Source organism: Marmota marmota, unplaced genomic scaffold, assembly GCF_001458135.2.
Source record: "Marmota marmota marmota unplaced genomic scaffold, marMar, whole genome shotgun sequence".
NCBI classification, from domain to species: Eukaryota; Metazoa; Chordata; class Mammalia; order Rodentia; family Sciuridae; genus Marmota; species Marmota marmota.
The window spans coordinates 9,206,175-9,228,852 of NW_025999977.1; the positions used below are offsets into that span (position 1 = coordinate 9,206,175).

General features: G+C 33.3%; 1 protein-coding gene across 11 annotated transcripts in view; it reads left to right on the plus strand.

The window, feature by feature from the left end:
* Positions 1–22,678, plus strand: part of LOC107137246 (WD repeat containing planar cell polarity effector) — a 487,063-nt gene that overhangs the window by 296,202 nt on the left and 168,183 nt on the right. For 10 of the 11 annotated variants that reach the window (XM_048804219.1, XM_048804220.1, XM_048804222.1 and 7 more), the window contains 3 exons: positions 7,885–8,494; positions 18,389–18,577; positions 21,897–22,020. In XM_048804219.1, coding sequence (XP_048660176.1) covers positions 7,885–8,494; positions 18,389–18,577; positions 21,897–22,020 — 923 coding nt within the window. The remainder of the gene's footprint in view (positions 1–7,884; positions 8,495–18,388; positions 18,578–21,896; positions 22,021–22,678) is intronic. The other variant, XM_048804226.1, reaches the window with a different exon arrangement.

Here is a 22,678-nt window from a genome sequence, read left to right on the forward strand (position 1 = left end):
TACAGTATAGTAACATTTATATAAAATTTTTAAAAGTTCAAAATTTTGTGTGTTCTGAAGTGTTGTTTTGGGTTCATGAATAATAATATGCATAGAGATAAATACCAAATTCATAATAGTGGTGCCTCTGGGAAGGGAGAAAAGGGAATGGGATCTGGCAGGTTTCATCTGCATATATGATATTTTATTATAAAAATTAAAGCAAAAGGATAGTATTTTCCTCAAGTTGTTTTTCACAGATTTTTCTCTTTACATTAATGTGATTGGAATGTTTCATAAAAAGAAGTAAAACTAAAGTGCATGTTTTAATCTTCTGTTTATAAAAATTTCTAAATGGAAGGGGGCAAATATAGATTTCAGAGTAAATTCTAATGATAAGCTAAAAACTTGTTTGGTGCATAATCTTTCAAATAACTGGATACCCACTTGTGAAAGTTTCAATGCTAGAAAAGGCTGCACTTTAAATAAATGTTTTTGCTGATTTACATATTGGTGACTTTAGAGTCATAATAGAAGCCCTCTCTAGCTGAAACATGAAGTTCAACAGTCTTGAGCCAATCTAACTCTATGTGATTGCTTTTCTGCTTTTTGTTCTTTCTGAATTTAAAAATATCTTTCAGAAATGGAATCTATCACACTGATATGCTTTTCCTTCTCTATATTGTTCTTCTTTGATGACCTTTGGGTTTATTCTATGTACTTCTTTCAAATTTAGCTTTTTTTTAGAAATAAAAATGAGTCATCTTCATGATGCATTTTTCAAATGTTTTAATCTAAAAGCTGACTGATTTAAACTTGGCTAAAACAATTCACTTTAGGATCAATACTACCAATTTGCCCTTGAATCTGGGAAATTTCAAGACCTTTTATAAATTGTCTATCTTTTCTGCAGTTTATCAGCTCAAATTTTTTGATTTTTAAATTCTTTTTTCATCAGTTTTATTAAAAAAGAAAGAAGAGAAAGATAAGAAAAAAGAAGAGAAAAAACACTGGGCCATGAATGTTATTCCATCCATTTCTGGAATAGCAAACTTCCCTTATTGGCCACTTCTTACATTGTGTAGCCTGTGGTTTAGCTAACATAGTGCCTGTGTTTTTCTTCTTTGTATTTGTTGCCTTTGAGTTAAAGCAGAGCTCATTTTCTTCATATTTTAGATTTTTAACAGACTTTTCACATTGTAAGGTTTTTTTCATCTCCCAATTATCTATACAGTTCTTCCCTTCTTATTGTTTGCCTACTCACTATGCCTTTACCAGAACTCTTACTCTGCTCATTATCCCAGGTAATTCCCACTTCAGTTTTGTCACACACACACACCCTATCCTACTACTGGGGATTGAACCCAGTAGTAGGTTCACCCTTGCATGTGCTAAGCAAGCACTCTATCATTGAGTTATATCCCCAACTGAGACAGGGTCTCACTAAATTGCCCAGGCTGACCTAAAATTTGGAATCCTCCTGCCTTATACTACTGCATAGCTAGCGTGTGCCACCATGCCCAGCAAGAGAAGGGAATTCTTGATCATGAAGTTTGCATAGGATAACAGTGAGCATGCCTCCTAGAAGATTTGGGTAGAGTGTCACCAAATTCAGTTATTTCTTTTTAGATTATTCTTTCTTCTTTGTTCTTTTCTTCAGGGCATTGTCACTTAGATTTGTCTCTTCACTACACACCATATTTTTTTCACTTCTTTATCTTACTATTGTATCTTGGCATTGATCATCTCCTAACTAGTTCTTTTTTTAATATTTATTTTTTAGTTGGACACAATATCTTTATTTATTTTTATGTGGTGCTGAGGATTGAACCCAGGGCCTCTCATGTGCTAGGTAATGTTCTACCACTGAGCCACAACCCTAGCCCCCTCCTCACTAGTTCTTAAATATGAGTTCACTTTGTGAGAAAAACTAGCTTCATCAATATAAAAAAAAAGGATGTCTTAGTACATTCAATTCTTGATATTTTGCAATAGTTACAAAATTATAGTTGTTTTCCCCCCACTTTTTATTTGCTAGGATCTGCTAACATAATGTCTTATAGATAGAAAATGTATTAACATTTTTATTTCATCTGGTTCTTCGATCAAAGGACATACTTCAATAGCTTTAAATGGCTGTTGAGAATGTAGGTGTTTGCACTTTATTCTCATTATCTTGGTCTATCACATTAGCATGTTCCTAGAACTGATTGGCCAAATTTTCTTTTACATTGTATTGCCATATTTTATCTGAGGTTATTTTTATTGGTCATTATCCATTATTCCCTACTTTTAAAGTAAAAATGTTTTACTTCAGAATTCTAATTAAGATACCAGTCCACTTTTCCTTTCAATTAAAAATATTAATATTACATTTAAGTAACATTTAAGTATAATTTTGCTGTTCTTGATTGACTTAAACTTTTGCATTCAGGTTCTCTACCATGTAAATTAAATTAATTATAAACATTTTCTTATACAGCTTATTGTCATATGTATTTATTTTTTCTCCTTGTTTATTTTATTGTGGTACATGACACATTTATCATGGTGGTATGCAAATTTATTATTTTCATAGACTGAAGTGTTTCTTTCATTCTAATAATATCATGTCTTTTAAAAAATCACATAATTAAGTACAAATTTAAATGAATTTAAAATCATGAAATTAAATATGAAATGTGTATGAAATGTGTCTTATTTAAAATATATGCAGTCAATAGTGCTTATTGAGCCATTACCACATGCCAAGCATAGTGTTAAATATCATAAATAAGTGAAATCCTTTTAATATTAACTTCCAAGCCACATCTTTTCTATATTTAAAATTATCTCCCACATTTTTAGTTGGCGCTTATGAAAGTATCATCCATAAATTCTCAGTAACCAAATATGGATTTTATTTAGTATCAGTGTCCTTCATTCTTCCTGTTATCTGCTATCCTTGCCAAAGAATTCAGTGTTTTCTCTTTAGGAGCAACAATAATGTTTAGTAATTATTGAGGGTACTCTGTTTCAGACCTGCATATTAGTTATGTTATTTTAAATTTTTACAGCATTTCTGCAACACATGTAGATAAGTCCTTCTCTTACAAATAAGTAAACTATAATTATAAGACTATAGTTCTAACTCAAAAAGCTCAGAGGTCTTTATTGTCAAGACAACATTCAGGCCCTGTTAATGTGCTTCTACTGTGCAGTGTTGTTTGTGGCAGTTACAAGAGTCAGGTCCAACTTAGAATTAAATTCTGAACCCAGGTATATAAAATACTTTAAACATACAGGTATTTTGGATATCAGTGCTAACATCATATCATTATAATAACAGCCATATAAACTTGACCTTGTTCATTCCAGGCACAATACAACCTTCAAAACATTACATGCAAAATCATAGCAGAAATTGATATCAAATTAGCAATATTTTTTATATTTGTAAAATTTTTGTTTTGAGGAGATAATTTAGTTTTATCTGGTCCATTTTAGGGACAGTTTTACATTTACATTTGTGGAGCACACCCTTTATTTTCAGTATAACTCAATAAATCCAAGAATGAAGGATCTTTAAAAGAAGTTAGCTTATTAAGACCCTTTTTCCAAACTTCCTCAGTTATACAAAGCATAGTTGTCTTTTAGTGTTCACTATCCAGGCAAAAATAGTTCAGCACAAGCTTCTTTACTGCCCCCAAATTAATAGGCTCCATTGTCATTTGCATCATCTGTCTCTTGGGTCCCTTCCCCTTTTTCTCATTCTTCTTTCCTATGTGGAGATCCCTCCACCACTTTTTAGATTTCTGAATGCCCTGAAGGTCTCATTCTTTCTCTCTGATCATATGGAAGAAAAGCTGATTCAGTCATGTAAACCTGTAAATTACCTGTACTTGCTAGCCTGAAAAACCTGCAGAGACCTGGGTGTTTTAGAATCAGATTTAAACTGTAAGTATATCATTTATTAACTTTGAGACCAAGAACAACTTATAGTTATCTCTCTAACCCTTATTATCTCTAGAATATAGATTATAAAACCTAACTTTGAGGTATTGAAACAATTAAATAAGTACAGCATCTTCTTTTCTTATTATTATAGGTGGGGCTACTGAGTTACTCTTTTCTGAAACTTGTGTTTCAAGTACTTTTTAATCTTTAAACTTTTATGGTATCTTTTTTTTTCTATGCTAGAATGGAACCCATGATTTTGATATGCTAGTCAAATGCCCTACTATACCCCCAACCCCTGATATATTTTTTAATTATACCATGCAAGACATTTTCCTCCCTTAAATGAATATCATCTAATCAAAATCACACAGACATTTAGGAAGACATCAAACCAACCTCTGACCTTGGTTACCTTTTTAGAGTAATCTGGGATTGACAGTATCGGAAAGGGGGTATATGTAACAGCCCATGGTCTGTCTCCCCTTTTCCCTTTTTCCTTGTGCAACTATTGAAGTATTAGAGAGGATCTCACAAACATTTGGAAACAAGGAAGCCTAGGAACCTTCTCCCTGAACCTTGAGCCTAACTTATTCTTGGCTAAGATGCCAACTGGCTGGGCCTCTCCATTTAGATTGTCCCTTTGTGAGAACAGACTCTACTCAATATTCCCTGGCTTCTCGATTTTCTTGATTTCCTTCAGTTTAAATACTCAATATACCCTGAGGGTTCTTTTATAAAACTTAAAGCTTTTGGAAGTATATTTCAACCACCATTACAGAATTTTACTTAAATTCATAGTTTTTAAAAGCTTATTATATTCTACCAAGAGTTTTTGACTTGCTGCTACACAACACAGAAAAGTATAAAATACACAAGATAGTTTATTCTTTTAAGCTGACACTGAAAAATGATGATGTATGACTAAACATCAGAAGCAAATAGAGGGCCAGGGCTGGGGCTCAGCAGCAGTGCACTTGTCTGGCATGTGTGAGGCACTGGGTTTGATTCTCAGCACCACATATAAATAAATAAAATAAAGGTCTATCAACAACTAAAAAAATATTTTAAAAAAAGAAGAAGCAAATAGAAGGCTAGATGTCACAAGAAAGGCATTGGTTAAGTTGGGGCTGGGCAAGGGATTTGAAGGGGGATTAAAGGAAGGAGAGATGTCACACATCTGTGAGGAATCCAGAAAACTGGTATACTTTTATGTCTTTAAGGGTAAGTATGCTTAGTAGAAATAATAAGTGAGTTGGTAGGAAAAAGTGAGTTGGAAGGGAACCTTGAATGCCCTGCTGGTCTACAAGCTACTACACCATGTTTTCCCCACCCCTCAAATTCCATTTCCACTATTCTCTTCCTTTCTTCCCATTCTCTAGCCATATTGGGTAAGGGCTTTAGAGATTCTACTTAGAATCTGTTTCCTCTGCCTGGAGCTCTATTCTCTTAGAGAAATGGTTTACCCCTTTGAAGTCATATTTATTGGGAAGACCTACCCTGACTTCTCTGTATCATGCCCCCTTCCCCTACTTCTGCTGCCCCCCACACCTTTTTGCTTTATTTAACTTCATAATACTTAGGAAGTACATATACAAGGTATTGAAATGTGCTTACTTGTTAATTATTGCCTTCTCCCTCACTATTATAGTGTGAATGGGAAACAGAAATGCTATCCCCAAATATGGCACTTTAGCCCCCTGACTATTTTAAGCTGAAGGAAATTGAAAAAAAAAAAAAAAAACAGTAGAAAGCAGCAAAGATTTTTGTGGCCTTTTCTTTCTTTGACCTTCTCCTATCTTCCTTCCCCAGCCATAAAAAGAATTCTTTGATCTACCTCCCTTGAAACTTGGGTACAAGACCCTCCTTTGACATTTGTCCTACCCTCTTAAAGGAATGAAGACCTAGAGACACAAAGAAAAATCAGAACAAATGGTCCTTGCTAAGTTCCCTTCAGTATATTACCATAGGCCATATCTGCTTTTTATCCAATCATACTTCTATACCACTGTTCATTTTCATCAACTGTAAGCATAAAATTTAGTTTTTCCTGGGTCTTCATATGTGAAGTTTCCTGTGTCACCTAAAACTGGTTAAATAATTTAGTTTTGCCTCCTCTTGATATTTTGTCTTTTATTATAGAGATATCAGTAATGAACCTCCCAAAGGTTAGGAAGAGATACTACTTTTTCTCCCATGCAAGTGTGTGTGCTCGCTGAGGGAAAACACTTACTCACTGCTATATCCCTAGGACCAGTCCCTGGTACAAATATTTATTTGAACAAATATTTATTGGACAAAAGGGAAAATGAGTGCAGGAAATGGACATGGATATGGATCCCACAGGAGTTGCATTCTAGGCAAGGGAATACACATTTAATTTATTAGGGGGTTTTCATTGAAAGGTAGGACAGGGGAGTGAAAACAAAAGCATTTATTTTAAGAATATTAAGTTGCTGGGCTGGGGTTATGGTTCAGTGGTAGAGTGCTTGCCTCACATATGCAAGGCCCTGGGTTTGATCCTCAGCACCATATAAAAATAAATAAAGTGAAGGTGTTGTGTCCAACTACAACTAAAAAATAAATATTAAAAAATTAAGTTGCTGATGATGTTCAAAATAGATTTTTTAAAAAGTCATTTCAGCTCCCATTCCCCTCCCCAATTCAACACTCTGTACGATAGTTAACTTTCCATTTTGAATTTTTTTTGACTCATAATAAATTACTATAATTGTACAATGAATTCTCTTTGTCTGCTTTCCCCCTCAAATGATTGTATACTGTAATATACATTGTGACATATAGGAAAATGACATTCATGCATTACTATTAACTCAGGGACAGACCTCAGCCAAATTTAATCATATTTTAAATGTACTTTTTTGATGGTGAGCAGTTCTATAATATTTTATCCCACATGTTATTTAATTTTCTATATCTGATTTTGAATTTTTTAACAAAGTATTAAAAATATCCTCTTTAATACTATTCTCCTGGCTCTTGACCACCTATCATTTATATATTAATAAAATAAATGACCGATTTTTTTATTCGTTTGTTCTACATTGATGTTTCTTATAGGCAGGTAATCTTTCCTTTAAGTACTAAAGATGACTTTAAAATTTTACTTTACCAGTATTATTTACTATTTATTGATCATTTTTCTACTGGACCTTTATTTTATTCATTTATTTATATGGGGTGCAGAAAACTGAACCCAGTGCCTCATTCGTGCTAGGTAAGCGCTCTACCACTGAGCCACAACCCCAGTCCCAGCAATATTTTTTGGGGTAGCAAAATATTTCTATGAGACTGTTAATAGAATTCTAAATTTTTCCCCTTTGCCTACCCAGCCCTACTAATTAGAAATATATTTCTGGTAAATAACTTATTGATCATTCCAGATATAGGAAGGATGGAGGTGGAACATAACTAATTCTTTAAAGTCCTTTAATTATTCTTTTCCTCTTCGTTCTCCTCCTCCTTCTTCTTTCTTCAGTACTGGGTATTGAATTCCCGGGTAGTGTACTACTGAGCTACACCACCAGCTCTTTTTATTTTTTAATTGAGACAGCATCTTGCTAAACTGCTGAGGCTGGCCTTGATCTTCCTGTCTCCCTTTCCCAAGTAGTTGGGATTGTAGGTGTGCATCACCATACCTGACTTAACTTCTAACTTTTAATGATATTCTGCAAACCATACGATTTTTCTAATAGCCTAATTTGTTTGTTTTTATATGTTGTGGGACATTTTTAACTTTAAGTACTTATAGATTTCCCAAAATTAAAGTTAAAATCTTAATAGCTTAATTCTTATTCGTGTACTCTATTTTGGGTATATATGTGTTGCATATGTCAAGCTGATGGTTACAGTGGAAATTGATGGTCTTTATTGGGTTTCTGGGTTAATATTGGTGGCCTTTAAGTGATATCAACTGACCGTCTGATGTTCTTGCTGCATTTCTTACAGGTTCTGAGTTCTGTTCGTACAGAATGGGATCCACTAGATGTTTGCTTTGGCACCAAACAGCCTTATCAGGTGTTTACAGTGGAGCAGTCCGTCGGTGTAGACAAAGAGCCCATGGCTGACAGCTGCATCTATGAATGTGTTCGGAACAAAATCCATTGTGTGTCAGTCACCAGAATACCATTAAGATCGAAGGCCATCAGCTGCTGCAGGAGTGTTACTGAAGACAAACTGATTCTGGGCTGTGAAGATTCTTCAGTAGTTCTTTATGAAACTCACCGTAGAGTGACTCTCTTGGCCCAGGCTGAACTTTTGCCTTCATTAATAAGCTGCCACCCAAGTGGTGCCATTCTGCTAGTTGGCAGCAACCAAGGGGAGCTGCAAATTTTTGATATGGCTCTATCCCCTATTAACATCCAGCTCTTGGCTGAAGACCGCTTACCCAGGGAGACTCTGCAATTCAATAAGTTCTTTGATGTTTCCAGCAGTCTTGTTCAAATGCAGTGGATAGCTCCTCTGGTTGTTTCTCAGAAGCCTGAAAATAGACACATCTATGATCTTCTCTTCCTCAGGTTTGACAGAGGACCTTTGGGTGTGCTTTTGTTTAAACTTGGTAAGTCAAGGAAGTTGGTAAGTACAGTGTTTATGATAGTGATATTACTAAGGCAACTAAAACTACTCTTGGAATGTAGATTTTTGTTATTTGTAATCCCATAAATATGTTTGCCTTTCAAACAGTTTCTTAAAAAGGCTTTGTGGATCATTTTCTAAATGTCAAATGAATATTAGATATTGAATTTGGAAATTTTACTAATTATCCTTTATGATGATTAAAAAGCCTGAACTTTCACATCTGGTACTCTCTGAAATGTCCTATTAAAACACTCCTTAAGAAATAAACATGTGAATATTTTAAAAGTACTTTCTGTATTCATTGAAAAATTCTGTGTTGTAGGAATATAAAACTTTTTCTGTAAATGTTATTTTAGGTTATCCATATCTTTTGCTTCCCAGCCTGAAATTTTGTGAAACAAATAAAGAAGGCAGATATGTAGTTAGAATTTGCTAAAAATATTTGTGTAACTTTTTGTTTTGTTTCCCTTTTGGATTAAAAACATTCAAAAGGATTTATCATTATTTATAAAACTATATATTAATATAGCATATTTGACCAGGAAACTTTAAAATGAAATCCTCTCATGATGATTCATTTGCTTGTTACAGTTTCATATTACTGTTTATGTCCTAGAATAGCAAAACAACTTTAGGTAGTTTTGTATAATTTAATGTTCTTGAGAGAAACTCACATAGGTTTAAAAAATTTTTGTTTCATATACATTATAGCTACTTAAAAAGTTAGAAAAGTAAATACATTTTTAAACCTCTTATAAGACTTGACTTCGTGATAAAAATTTGCGATTTACTTTTTTTATAGGTGTACTTGTCTCTGAAATTGAACACATGAAATTGATCTAATGAAAATATCTTGATTAATATGAAAGATATGATGCATATAATGTGAGGCCTATTATTTTCCTTCTACAAACTAAAAATACAAATAAATGCATTCACAATGTTAATATTGTCTAAGAAAAAAAATGTTTGGAATCTCATTTGTTATGAGATAATCCAGTTATACTTTGCCTGACTTCATGTTTAACAGTTGTATGTCTCCATACACAACACTAATTAAAGTGGATGTTTGATGTTTGCACGTCTTGTTAAAACACACACTCTCTTTCTCTTTGTCTCTTCCTCCTTCTCTCTCTTTTGCCTGCTTTTTCTCTCCTCTCTCTTGCTCTCATTCCCTCTCACCCTTTAAATTACTCAGTTACCTGTCAAACATAAGGCTGTCTGCCCGCATCTACCTGGCTTTTCTTCAGCCCTCCCTTGTGGGCCTACTCACAACAGCTTTGCAAAAAGCACAGCTTTCTCTTCCTATCTCTAGCACATTTGCCTTCTTACTAAAGTAAACAGGCTCTCAGTGTAGGGATTTAGAGGGCTTCCTGCTAATTGCCAGCTTGTAAACTTAATTGGACTGTCTCCCTGGGCACTGTTCCTAAATCAATTAGGCAATGAGTTGGCTGTCACCTCTTTTTCCCCCAAGAAGGTCTCTTGGAAGAGAATTATCCAATAGAAGTCAAACATTCAAATAAAAAGGTGATAACTTCTGCAACTGACATTTATCATTTAAATTTTATTTTCAATATGACTCTTAAGTTTGTAGGATAGGGACAGTGTACAGGATCATTAAGAGAGCTAAATATGGAATTTCTAAGGATTTTTTAAAACTTTTCTTATTTTTAATGTATTATAAGATTAATATTTCTATCAAATTATTTTTCCTGGGAAGAGTAGATTCCTTGAAATAATCAATTTCAACTAACAATTTTTTTAAAAGAAAACCCAGTTTAAAGAACAGATTTTTCTCATGATCTGCTACTAAATACATCCAAAAAATTAATATACTTCTTGAATTAACACAGTGCTGATTCTGGGCATCCATGTGGAATTTTCATGTATAATTCAAGTTACTGCATATGTAAACAGGTAGTTGCATGTGCAGTTCCCCACTAGGGAGCATTTATGAGATTTATCTCAGAGCTTGTTATGCAAGTCTTTGGAAAATTTGACATGAAAGGTGTAGCTTACAATTTAAAATTGTAAAGATAGATCATAGATCATAGTTTAAAATAGAGTGCTGTCATATGTAAACGTGGCAGTCGCTGATGCCAATATGCTAAGATTTTTGGAGTTTGACTCTTAGATTAGGTCAGTTAGAGTAATATTGAAGGGAAACTCTGTTCCAAGGGTAGAGTTTCCATTCTTAATTCTTACAGTGATTGTACAAAAAATTGGGGGTATTAAAAGGCCATCCCCACTGATATTAGAAGAATTCCAAATACACGTCTTCCTCAGGAAGCAGCTGGAAGTGTCATGCTCCTACCAGGAAGCCAAGAAATATTTCTTTATATAAAGCAATAAGTACAGTATTCAGAATTTTTTTATGTGACAGTCAATATCTCATATTTCCACATACATAAACTAAGATTAATTTTAAAAGGAGGAGGACCCAATTATACTACCAGGTTCTTAAAGCTTTTCCGTTTCCGTTAGAACCTTTTCTGATATTCATTGCTCTCTTTAAACCCACAAGATCAGCTCTGTCTCCCCTCAACAGAGAATCTCACCTTTTAATTGGCACTTCATTAAGTTTATCTGTTCCTCACCACCCGCCCAACACTTAACCACAGGCACCTGAATCTTTCCCTGGAGATCCAAAGAAAAAGGAGCCCTTCCTCTACTCCATGACCATTTCCACCACTACTTCTGCTATGGATTCCACAACATTACCCTTGACACCTTTACCTTGTCACCCTTCCCACCCCCCATGAATTGTGTTTCATTAGCAGTAAACAGGCCCAAACCACATCATGAAAACAAGTTCTTCCTTAAAAATGTTTCCCATTATTGATCAAATGTTCACTTTCCTTTCATAGCCAGAGTCATTGAAACACTGACTTTCCGGGGGCGGGGGGTGGTGGTGGTGGTGGCTGGGGTTGTGGCTCAGCAATAGAGCGCTCACTCGCACGGGTGACACCCAAGGTTCCATCCTCAGCTCCATAAATGAATGAATGAATGGTGTGTCAACTACAACTAAAAAATATTTTAAAAAGAAAGAAACACTGACTTTCTCAGCTTCCTTTCTTCTCATTCTCTTGTCAGAGCACTGCATCGTGGTTTGTGTCTGTAGTGTTCTCTTGGAACCACTTTTGGAAAGGTCGCCTGTGGCTTCCTCCAGGATACATTTCTCATGTTACTTGATGGCTTTTCAGTGTTTGATGGTTGCTGACCACTCCCATTGTCATAGAACTCTTTATCATATTTGCCTCTTATGACCCTGAATGCAACTTTTCATCACTTTTACACTCTTCTTCTGCCTACTCATGAAAATTTTTGGGCTCTCCAGGGTTCCATTTATAGTTCTTGTCTCATTTTATACAGATTGAGAGTTTATTTTTAAATTAGCTATATGTTATGGTTTGAATTTCCTCTCCAAACTCATAGTGAGATTTAATTGCCATTGCAACTGTATAAAGATGTGAGATCTTTAAGAGGTGATTAGGTCAGGAAGGTTCTGCCCTTGTGAATGGATTAATGCCATTATTGAGGGAGTAGGCTAATTTATTTCAGAGTGTATTTGTTATCAGTTCAATTCCCACCCTTTCTCTCTGTCTTGTGCATGCTCAGTTGTCCTTCCACAATGTTATAACATAGCAAGAAAGCCCTTATCATATGCAGTCCTTTGATCTTGATCTTGAACTTCCCAGTCTTAAGTACTGTGAGCTAAATAAGCTTCTTTTGTTTATAATTTATCTAGTCAATAATATTCAATTATAGTAGCAGAAAATGGTCAAGATGCTTCTAATTCTCTAACTCCAGCCCAGATGACTACTGACTCCACATCCGTACATTTACCTATTTTAATAGATACTATTTCAACCTCATTGTGTGCAGATGTGAAGTTATCATCTTTCTCCCCAAACCTGCTTATCTTCTTGTATTTTGGAAGTTAGAATGATTCAGATGGAACCTCCAAGTCAGAAATCATCATAAAATCTTCCCTCACCCCTAATGTAATGGACCTCCTTCAATGTTAATGTTAGTAACAAAATCCTATCAATTCTGCCTTCTAAATACTGTCAAAGGCATCTTATTCTGTTCAGCCTCATTACCTTAATCTAGACCTCCCTTGTCTAATTGTGATCAAGTAGAGGCCCTCTGTCTGCGTCTTTTGCCTACCCTTCCTACTTTCCAGTTAATTCCCTGAACTGCACTGAAATTATTATTCTAACAGTGCAATCACTGTTCTGATCCAGCCGAAATACTCCAGTGATGGATCAACCCTCATCTGCCTCTTGGGTTTCATCCCCCGAGCTTTGCTGCACTATAGCTTCCCAGCCAAGCCTACTCACCCCTTCCATTGTGGTGGCAATAGTATTCCATCTGTGTGGAGTGACCCTACAGTGTCCTCATGCAGCCTGCAAAGTTGAAAAAAGGTTACTTGTTCAAGTGATAATATTCAATGAAGTATAATTGAAGTTAACATCTTTCTTCTTATATAATTTTGAAAATCACAGGTAATATGTGAGTATATGTGTGTTTATATCTGTCATGCTCCCTAAAAGGAAAGGAGTATGATTTTTCTCTTAGAAACTTTATAAGTGTATTTTCTTCAAAAGTTATTTTTAATTAGATATTTCAAAGTTATACTTTACCCAAGAGACAATTGACATTAGTTTATTGCTAGAAAGAAATGTTGGGTACTTTATTAAATACCAGTCTTAAAATTGAATCTTAAATTTTTTGAAATAAACTTTTTTTACCAATAGAATTCTACTTCGATGATGAATGTTTAAAAATCAAGTTTATTGAGGTATAATCTAATAAATAAAAATTTATTTTTATAGTTTAATAAGTTTAAATGTATGCAGTGCCATGATTACCACCATAATCAAGGTACTGAACATTTCCATCATCCCAAAAAATTCTCCCAAGGCCCTTTGTCATTAATCTCCATCTCTCTCAAATCTGACAAACAGTACTTTTTGTCACTATGAACTAGATTTGTTTTTTATAGAATTTCATAGAAATAGGATCATATAGTAGATCTTACTTTGCATTTTTATATTATCACTCAGCATTGATCTGTGTATTATAAGATACACATATTATTATGTGTATCTTATAAGTTTTTCTTATCTTACTGAGTAGTCTTCCATGATGCAGACATACCATAACTTTTTTATCCTGTCAAATACTTATTGACACAGGTATAAGCTTAAAGGACTAAAAATTATATGTACAAATATTTGTATGGACACATTTCCATTTTTCTTGGGGAAAACCTAGAAGTATACAATATTTAGGTCATATGCTACTTTAAAAGAAATGACCTTTTTATAAAGTGATTATACCATTAATATGTTGTTATGGTTTGCATATGAGCTGTCCCCCCAAAGCTCATGTGTGATTCAATGCAAGAAGGTTTAGAGGAGAAATAATCATTTCGGTTTATAGCCTTAACCTAATCAGTGAATTAATCCCCTGGTAGGGATTAACTGAGTGGTAATTGAAGTGTAAGGTGTGGCTGTGGGGTATATATTTGTATTTGGCCAGTGGAGTCTCTGCTGTCTGATCATTATGTGGCCTCTTGCCTCTGCCACATTCTTCTGCCATGATGTTGCACCTCACCTGAAGCCCTGAGGAATGGAGTTGGCCTTCTATGCACTAAGACCTCTGAAACCATGAGCCCTCAAATAAACGTTTCCTCCTCTACAATTGTTCTGGGCAGATCTTTTATAACAGTGGCGAAAAAGCTTAATAAAACATGTCCATCAGCAATTTATGGACACGCTGGTTGCTCCACATAGTCACTAACACTTGACATTAATGGCCTTTTAAATTTTCGTCACTCTAGTGAGTGTGAGGTAGTTGATGACTATTGGAGTTGAACATCTTTTCATATATTTATTGCTGTATATTTTCTCTGATGGAAGTATATCTTCAAATCTTTTGCCCAAATTTAATTAGATGTTTACTTAATGATTTATTAGAGTTCTAATACATATTCTGAATAAAAGGCTTTGGTAAGACACTTATGAATATTTTCTTCTAGTTTATAGTTTACTTTTCATTTTCTTAACAGTATGGTTTGAGTTGTAGAAGTTTTTAACTTTAATGAAAGTTCAATTTGTAAACTTCCTTATTTTATGGCTTCTGCTCTTCATGTCCTATCTAAGAATACTATCCCAAGTTCACAAAGATTTTGTTTTGTTTTATTTTAGAAGTGTTATGGTTTTAGCTCTTAGATTTAGGTTTCTGGTCTATTTCAAGTAAATATTTTGCATATGATAAAGTTATGGGTTGAGGTTAATTCTTTATTATGAATACTCAGCTGTTCCAGCACCATTTGCTGGAAAGAGTATTTTTTTCTCACATTGAATTACCTTGACCATATGTGTATGTTTATGATGAGTCTGTTCTCTTCCTCTGAGCTGCGTATCTATACTTAAGCGTAGTGTCTTACTTACTGTAATTTTACAGGAAATCTTGAAATCAGGTACTGTTAGTTCTCTCATTTTGTTGTTCTTTTTCATATTGTTTTGGCTACTCTAGATCCTTTGCATCTCTATATAAATTTTAAAACTGGCTTAGCAGTTTCTACAAGAAGACCTACTAGGATGTTGATTTACTTTGTGTTGAATCTATATATCAATTTGAGTAGGAATACAAATTAATAATATTTAGTTTCTTTCCATTTATTTAGGTATTCATTAATTTTTTTCTGCAATGTTGTACAGTTTTAAACATAAAGATCTTGTACATATTATGTTAAATTTATCCTTAAGTATTTCATGTTTTTGAAAAATGTTGTAATAGTATTTTTAATTGCAGTTTTTAATCATTTTTCTGGGATTATGTAGAAATCAATTTTTAAAATATTGACCATGTGTTCTGGAACCCAGTTAAACTCATTCTTAGTTGCTATAACTTTTGTGTAGATTCCTTAGGATTTTCTTCATAAATGATCATGACAACTGGATTAAAAATCTGTTTACATTTTATCTAATTTGTATGCTTTTATTTCATTTTACTCACTTTTTACACTAGCTATGACATCAAGTACAGTATTAAATAGAAGTGCTAAGAGATGACATCCTTGCTTTGTTTCCTGTCTTAGGTGGAAAACATTCAGTCTTTCATTCTACCTATGATATTACTTGGTTGAGGAATTCCTCTTCCATTTATAGGCTTCTATGATGTATTATCTTCAGTGAATTTTGAAACTTTTTCAAGTGCTTTTTCTGTATTTGTTAAAATAAGTATGTTTTTTTCTTTTTAATATGGTCATGTGGTGAATATATTGATTGGTTTTAAGATGCTTAAGTGATCTTACATTTGTGGGATAAATGTTATTTGTTTATGACATCTTTTTTATATATTTTTGGATTTGCTAATATTTTGCTAAGGAATCTTATGCTTATTTGTGAGGATATTGAAATATTATTTTATTTTCTTTTAATGTCTGTCATTTTTAGAGTTGGTATAGTGATAATCTCATAAATTGAAGAGTATTTGTTTCTCTTGTATTTTGGATTATGCAGAGTACATATTTTCTTTTAATGTTTGATAGAATTCATCAATAAAGGCATCTGGACATATGCAGAGTTAAAGGTGTGTGTGTGTAAAGGTTTTTTTTTAAAAAAAAAACAATGAATTGAAATTTAAATAATATAAAAACCATTCAAGTCATCTATTCTTTCTTTTTGGAAGAAAAGGTGCTAGAGATCAAACACCAAGGTCTCTGAGCTACAATACTAGCCCTTGTTTGTTCTTGAGTGAAGTTTGACATTTTGGGTCTTTCAAGGAATCCATTTAATTTAAGCTACATTTACATAAATTTACTCATACTCTTTCCTATTTTTAAATGCCTGTAGTTATATAGCTCTTATTTTTGATATTGATAATTGTATCATCTCTTTTTCTCAGTTTACTGATTTTTTTCAAAGAGAAAGCTTTCAAGTTTATTTGATTTTTACTGTTCTTCATTATTTTCTATGTATTAGCTTTATTATTTTCTTCTTTCTATTTACATTGGATTTAATTTGTTCTTTTTTCCCTAGGTTCTTAATGAGGACACTTGGATTATTGAGCTTAGATCTTTCTTCTTTTCTAACTGAAACACTTAGAAATTTTCCTTTAAAAACCATAGCTACATTTCACAAAGTTTTTTATGTTATATTTCTATTTAATTCAATTCAACATAATGTCTAATATACTTTGTGATTTTTTTGACCCATAGGTTATTCAAATATTTGGGAATTTTCCAGATAGCTTTCTGTTATAGATATCTAATTTATTTCTCTTATGGTTAGAGAACATAACCTGTTCATGATTTCAAAACTTTGAAATGTATTAAAGTTTCTTTTATTATTTAGAATATGCTCAGCTTGGTTAATATTCAGTGGGCCCTCAAAAAGAATGTGTATTTCATTGTTGGGTAAAGTGTTTTTTATCAATGTCAGATGAAATTCATTGATAGTGTTTTTCAAGTATTTTATATTTTTCCTGAATTTCTGTTTACATGATCTCTTGATTTATAAAAGCAGTCCTGAAATATCTAACCATAATTACATATTTTAATTTTTTTCTTTTTAGTTCTGTCATGTTTTGCTTTATTATTTCAGAGCTCAGTTTATTAGGTGTACTTAAGAATTGTTATGTTTCTTCATAAATTTTGAGCCCTTTATTATAAGGGTAAGAATTCTAGGTTAATTTATTTTTAATTCTCAATACTTTAAAAATGTCTTCCTGTTGTTTTCTAGCTTGCATAATTTTACATGCAAAGTCTGGAATCATTCTTTGTTTCTCTGTACATCCTATGCATCTTTTTCCCTCATTTTTTTTTTCAATTTTGTTGTCTTTGAACTATTTGATCATAATTATGTTAGCTCTCCCCACCCCCAACAGATCAGTTCTTTCTCTTGCTACTCATAGAAGTGTTGCTTAGGGATAGAATCAACAAATCTCAGGTATTTTCAGCTTCCTGCAAAAGTTCTCTGCATTAATATCTACTGCCAAGTAGCCACCTTGATTTATGAGGACTTCCAGTGCTTGACTGCAGGCTCATGGAGACTTTAGGATAGTTATATTTGTTGATTGTACCAACACAAAAGGAATAGTAAAGTTTTACTGCTTAGTATAGTTAGGGCAATTCCCCAGATTCCCTATCAAGTTGAGTCCTGTTAGATATAGCACAAATTTTTATTTTGATGGGACTTGAAGTTAGTGTGAAGAATTTCAGCATCTTTCTCATTAACTAATTTAAAAAAAATCCTACAACCTATAAATAGCCCAGTTAAGTGATGATGATAGTAATAAAAAGAATTGCAATAATATTTTATGATACTTTATAGCTTACAAAGTAATTTCACACACATTTTCTCATTTAGCTTTATGATTATTTGTACTGAGAAGCTATTGTAGAATTGCTAAAGTCAGTAAACATCGGCTAAAGAAAAAAAGATTTTATAGCTAGCCATTTTCAAAAGATGAAAAACAAAACAGAAACATGCTTTAAAGCCCTAGTATTTATTGTCATTTAACACTCAGAAATTGTTAGTTTCAAATGAGATCAGTCTTTTAAAAGACAATTTTAAAAGACCAGAACAGACAGCTTCCCCTGAACTTTTCTTTTTATGTTCTTGGTCCTCTAGAATTAAAAGTAAATTTTCTTTCATTTTAAAAGGATAAATGTGTTCCTGTTGTACCAAGATGTTTTATAGAAAATATTGGTTGAGAAGGGGATTAGTCCCATATACTAGCACTTAATGCAAGAAATATTTAATGTTTTTTAAAAATTTTTCCTTTATAGGAAAGTTAAGTCTGTTTTTGTTATTCTGTATTTTAAAAGATTTACCTAGTTTTATATGTTTTGTGGCAGGCATACTCACTCAGGGACAACTGGGCCTAGTAGATATTGTCTTCCAGTACATTCATTGTGATGAGATCTATGAAGCAATAAACATCCTGAGCAGTATGAACTGGGACACCCTGGGCCAGCAGTGCTTTATCAGCATGAGTGCCATCGTGAACCATCTCCTTAGACAAAGACTTACTCCAGAGAGAGAAGGTCAGACCTGAATATGTTTCACAAATTGGTTTTGTATATACATGAAGTACTTTTTTTGAGTTAGATGTTTTAAGACATTTTTGAGTGATGTTATTGGAGATTGAAAGACAAAAATGTTAATTCTCTATTAAAACTGAAAGGATTAGATAGCAGATAATTGCTCCCATGTAGTACTTACTATGTGGTATTTGTCAACATAAAGAACAACTTTTCTGTATAGCTTGTGTTGGAACTCACAATGCAGTCATTGTACAATTCAGTCTAAGTGTGAAATATGCTCAGATTTCAAACTTTGATCAGCAATTTCATGTACTCTCTTGGTCTGTAGACAAAGGGCCTCAAACAAAGGCCTTTATTACTCCTTCATATTAGACATCAATATTATTTTCCTCACATCCAAGTCCTCTGTCCAGACAATAGTCATTAACACTCACTTTGTGTGTGTGTCAGAATTGTATTGCAGAATTGCTCCTTCTTGTTTTCAATCTTCAGACTTGTGCTTTTGACACCTCTGTCCTTTCTGTCTGCTTGGATTTTTCCTACCTTTACTCAATAAGTAACTTTGCCTATAGGGATACTAGATGTTTATTGTTAAAAAGAAAAAAACAAACAAACAAGATATGTCACCTACAATAATGTAATAAATCTTTTATGAGGTATTCATTTATGTAATATAAATTGCATCAAAAATTTGCAACTTCCTTTACATCTTTGTGATAAGCATTGATATTAATGGTGGGAAATCATGGCCAACAAGAAATTGACCATAAGTAATAAGACAGGAAATTAGGAAAAACAAGATATGTCAAAAGGTCCTTTACATTTTCTTTCTTACTATTTTCTGTGCATTTTTATAGATTTTCTTACTACATTGTTATTACATTTCCAAAGTAAGCAAGTTTTATTTTGATAGTGTTCTGTGGTTAATTTTCATCTTAGGAGTTTTAGAGAAGAATAATCAGTAATAACATACTTCTTCAGGAAGTCTGTATCAGGGTCTTGGGCAAACTCACAGAAATCCCATAATAATGATTTATTTAATAAAAATTGAATGGACTTTTTGGAGGTAGTGCAAACCCATACATGAAGATTTCAGTGTTTCCACACTAAGAAAATTCCTTCCACAAGCCAAGTGAGATGGTACACACCTGTACTCTCAGCTACTAGGGATACCGAAGTAGGAGGATTGCAAGTTTGAGGCCCTCCTGGGCAGTTTAGCCAGATCATGCCTCAAAACAAAATTTGAAAAAAAAAAAGGCTGGGGATGTAGCTCAGTGGTAGAGTGCTTGCTTGTGTGGCATGTACGAGGCCCTGGATGCAATCCCTACATCGCTTCCCCACAACAGATACACTTTCACTGTCTTCTACAATGCTTGGCCCACAGAAGGTACTCAATGAGTATTAGTTAACAATAAAAAAGAAAGTTTAACTCCAAGTTTATTAGAGTATAATATATTGCTGTAATATTTCTGCCTGCAGAACTATCTCAAGTAATTATTTATTAGTATTGATATACTCCCAAGACCTCAAAATTGGGTACATAAAAAGAAATAACAAAAACACGTTCCCTAAAGGAAGCCTATGATGATACATAAAATCTATATAGGAGACCCTAAATTTATACTTAAAGAAGAAAAGTATAAAAGTAGAAAAGATAAAATATTGACTGTCAGGACACTGAGAAATTGCTGCACCTAGTGAATTTATGTTGTAAGATTACTATGTCATAAGAAATATTGTTAAGGAATACACAAATGGGCATTATCAGATTCTTGCTCTAATAAAGGATATTTTCAAGGAACCATATTGGGGAGATAGGGAAATAAAAAGCTTTTATGATAGTAGCCTATTAAAATAAAATGCTTGCATGATGCTGGGTTATCAGAATATGTACATTTTAAGTAGATATGTGCATTTCCCCCTAAGTAACTGCAAAACACATTTCTAAAACATTCAGAGTTCTTCTCTGTTGAGATTTATTCTATCTGAAGCTAACAAATTTGACATGGTAATTTGTTTTCCTTTTATTAGTGGAACCCAGTGAGCTCTTTTATTTGTAGCCATGTTGTGGTTATCTTTGAGATCTTCATTTCTGCCTTAAACATCAAGCTGGGATATCTAATGAATCTATAACTGTGCTGGGAGTTACAAGTATTCCATGTAGGTTCGAACATTTCAGATGTACGAAACATGCTGTCAAGAAAACAAGCAATGGCAAGAGAATCTGGCTTGTTTTCACAATAGCATTGCTATATTCAATTTTAATCTAAATTGACTGCTGCTTTGAAAGAAAATACCTCTAAAGTTCATCTTACTTTACTGTCTAGATTTATGATTAAAAACAGAAATTACTAACAGCTTAGCCAAGTCCTTAGCAATTACTCTGATGAGGAATTTAATACTTTCAAACACAAATGTGCCTACAACTAAAGAGTTTTGCTAAATAATGAATTGTTTATTCAACCCAGTACTGGCAGCATAAAAAAATCAGAGGAGTCTAACTGTGAACTGTAGTGTTCTCATACATACACATACTCTCACCATTATGGTAATTACTTAACTTTCAGGTATTTCTGGGCTGAAGCACAGTCCCATAGGCATGCCTTGATAGAAGACCAGACATTTTTTGCATTTTCCCCCTATTTTCTATCCCCCTTGTTTATCAAAATGTGTATTTTCCCCCTAATCTCTAGTCCTCCTTGTTTATCAAAACTTGCTTTTTCAGTCCTCCTTTCTTCTCCCAGGGTGTTAATTTTCACTAACAAAACCAAGAATCTTGTTGCTTAGGACAGGATTTAGGAAAATATAGGGACTTTTACAGCCCTGTTAAAATTGTTGTAGAGAGGTGGTCTCACTGTTTTTAATTGTATTGTTGTTTTTATTTGTATTGTTTTAAAAACCATTTCTACTATGCTGACTTCAATTTCCCATGTGAAAAGGTTAGTTTTCTCTTTTCAGCTAAAAAGAGTAAATGTTGAGCACACTGCAAGTTGATTTTACAGGAAATACTAGTTCAAACTGTGTAACTTTGATGAGTCACTATTTTAATTACCCATTTGTGGTGAGAGGTTGGTTCATTATGGATTTCTTCAGTTTTGACAGCTTTTTGTTGCTCAGAGTCATTGTCAGCTTTGCCTCAAGTGAAAGTTTATACACAGGTTTGTTTTTGTACCAGCTGTCATATTTTAATTTCATCTTTCCTGCAACAAGCTCACATTTCATCCAAGTTCGAAAAACCTGACTGACTGCAAACACGAGTATTCTGTTGTAATTGAAGGAGTTTCACTTGTTTTAGTGCTGCTATGTTTGAATTCCACAGCACAGCTTGAGGCAAGCCTTGGAACCTTCTATGCTCCAACACGACCACTTCTGGATACAACTATTTTGGAATATAGAGACCAGATCAGCAGATATGCAAGGAGATTCTTCCACCACTTGCTAAGGTGAATGCTGTATTTGGACTGATTTGTGTCAGACTAACTACCAATTTTAGGAGCTGCCATCTTTAATGAGAACATTCCATAATCTGGCTATTTTCTGACAGTCCATCCCTTCAAAGAAAAACATTACTTCTCTTGATATTTTTTATTTAATTTGTTCTTATTTTCCTTTAAGGAAATATTTGAATATTGTTTGGGACTTTTACATCACCGGTATTCTTTTATTTTTTTTTTAGCTTTACTATATTTTCTAAGTGTGACCTGTATTCTTTAATATTCTTTCCCCTTTGATATTAAAGCAAAAAATACCAGCTATGTAAAATCAATATAAAAATATTAACTCATTTTGCTCCTAGCATTAGAGAAATGTTTTCATTTAAATTAAAACTAAATATAAGAATATGCTATAAAGTTCTGAGACAGTAATTGGTTTGCTTTACTTTCAGAATGACTATAGAAAGATTCATTCATTATCAAATAATGGGGCAGATTAATAATTTTACTGTACCTAATTTTCTCTGCTTTCCCTGGGTATAATATGTTCTTTTAACCTTGAGATATGTTACAAATTAGATAATAATGTCAAAAATTGCTCTGAGAACAATACTACAGAAATTGAAGGACAAGTATTTTAGCATTTATATATATTTTATATATATAT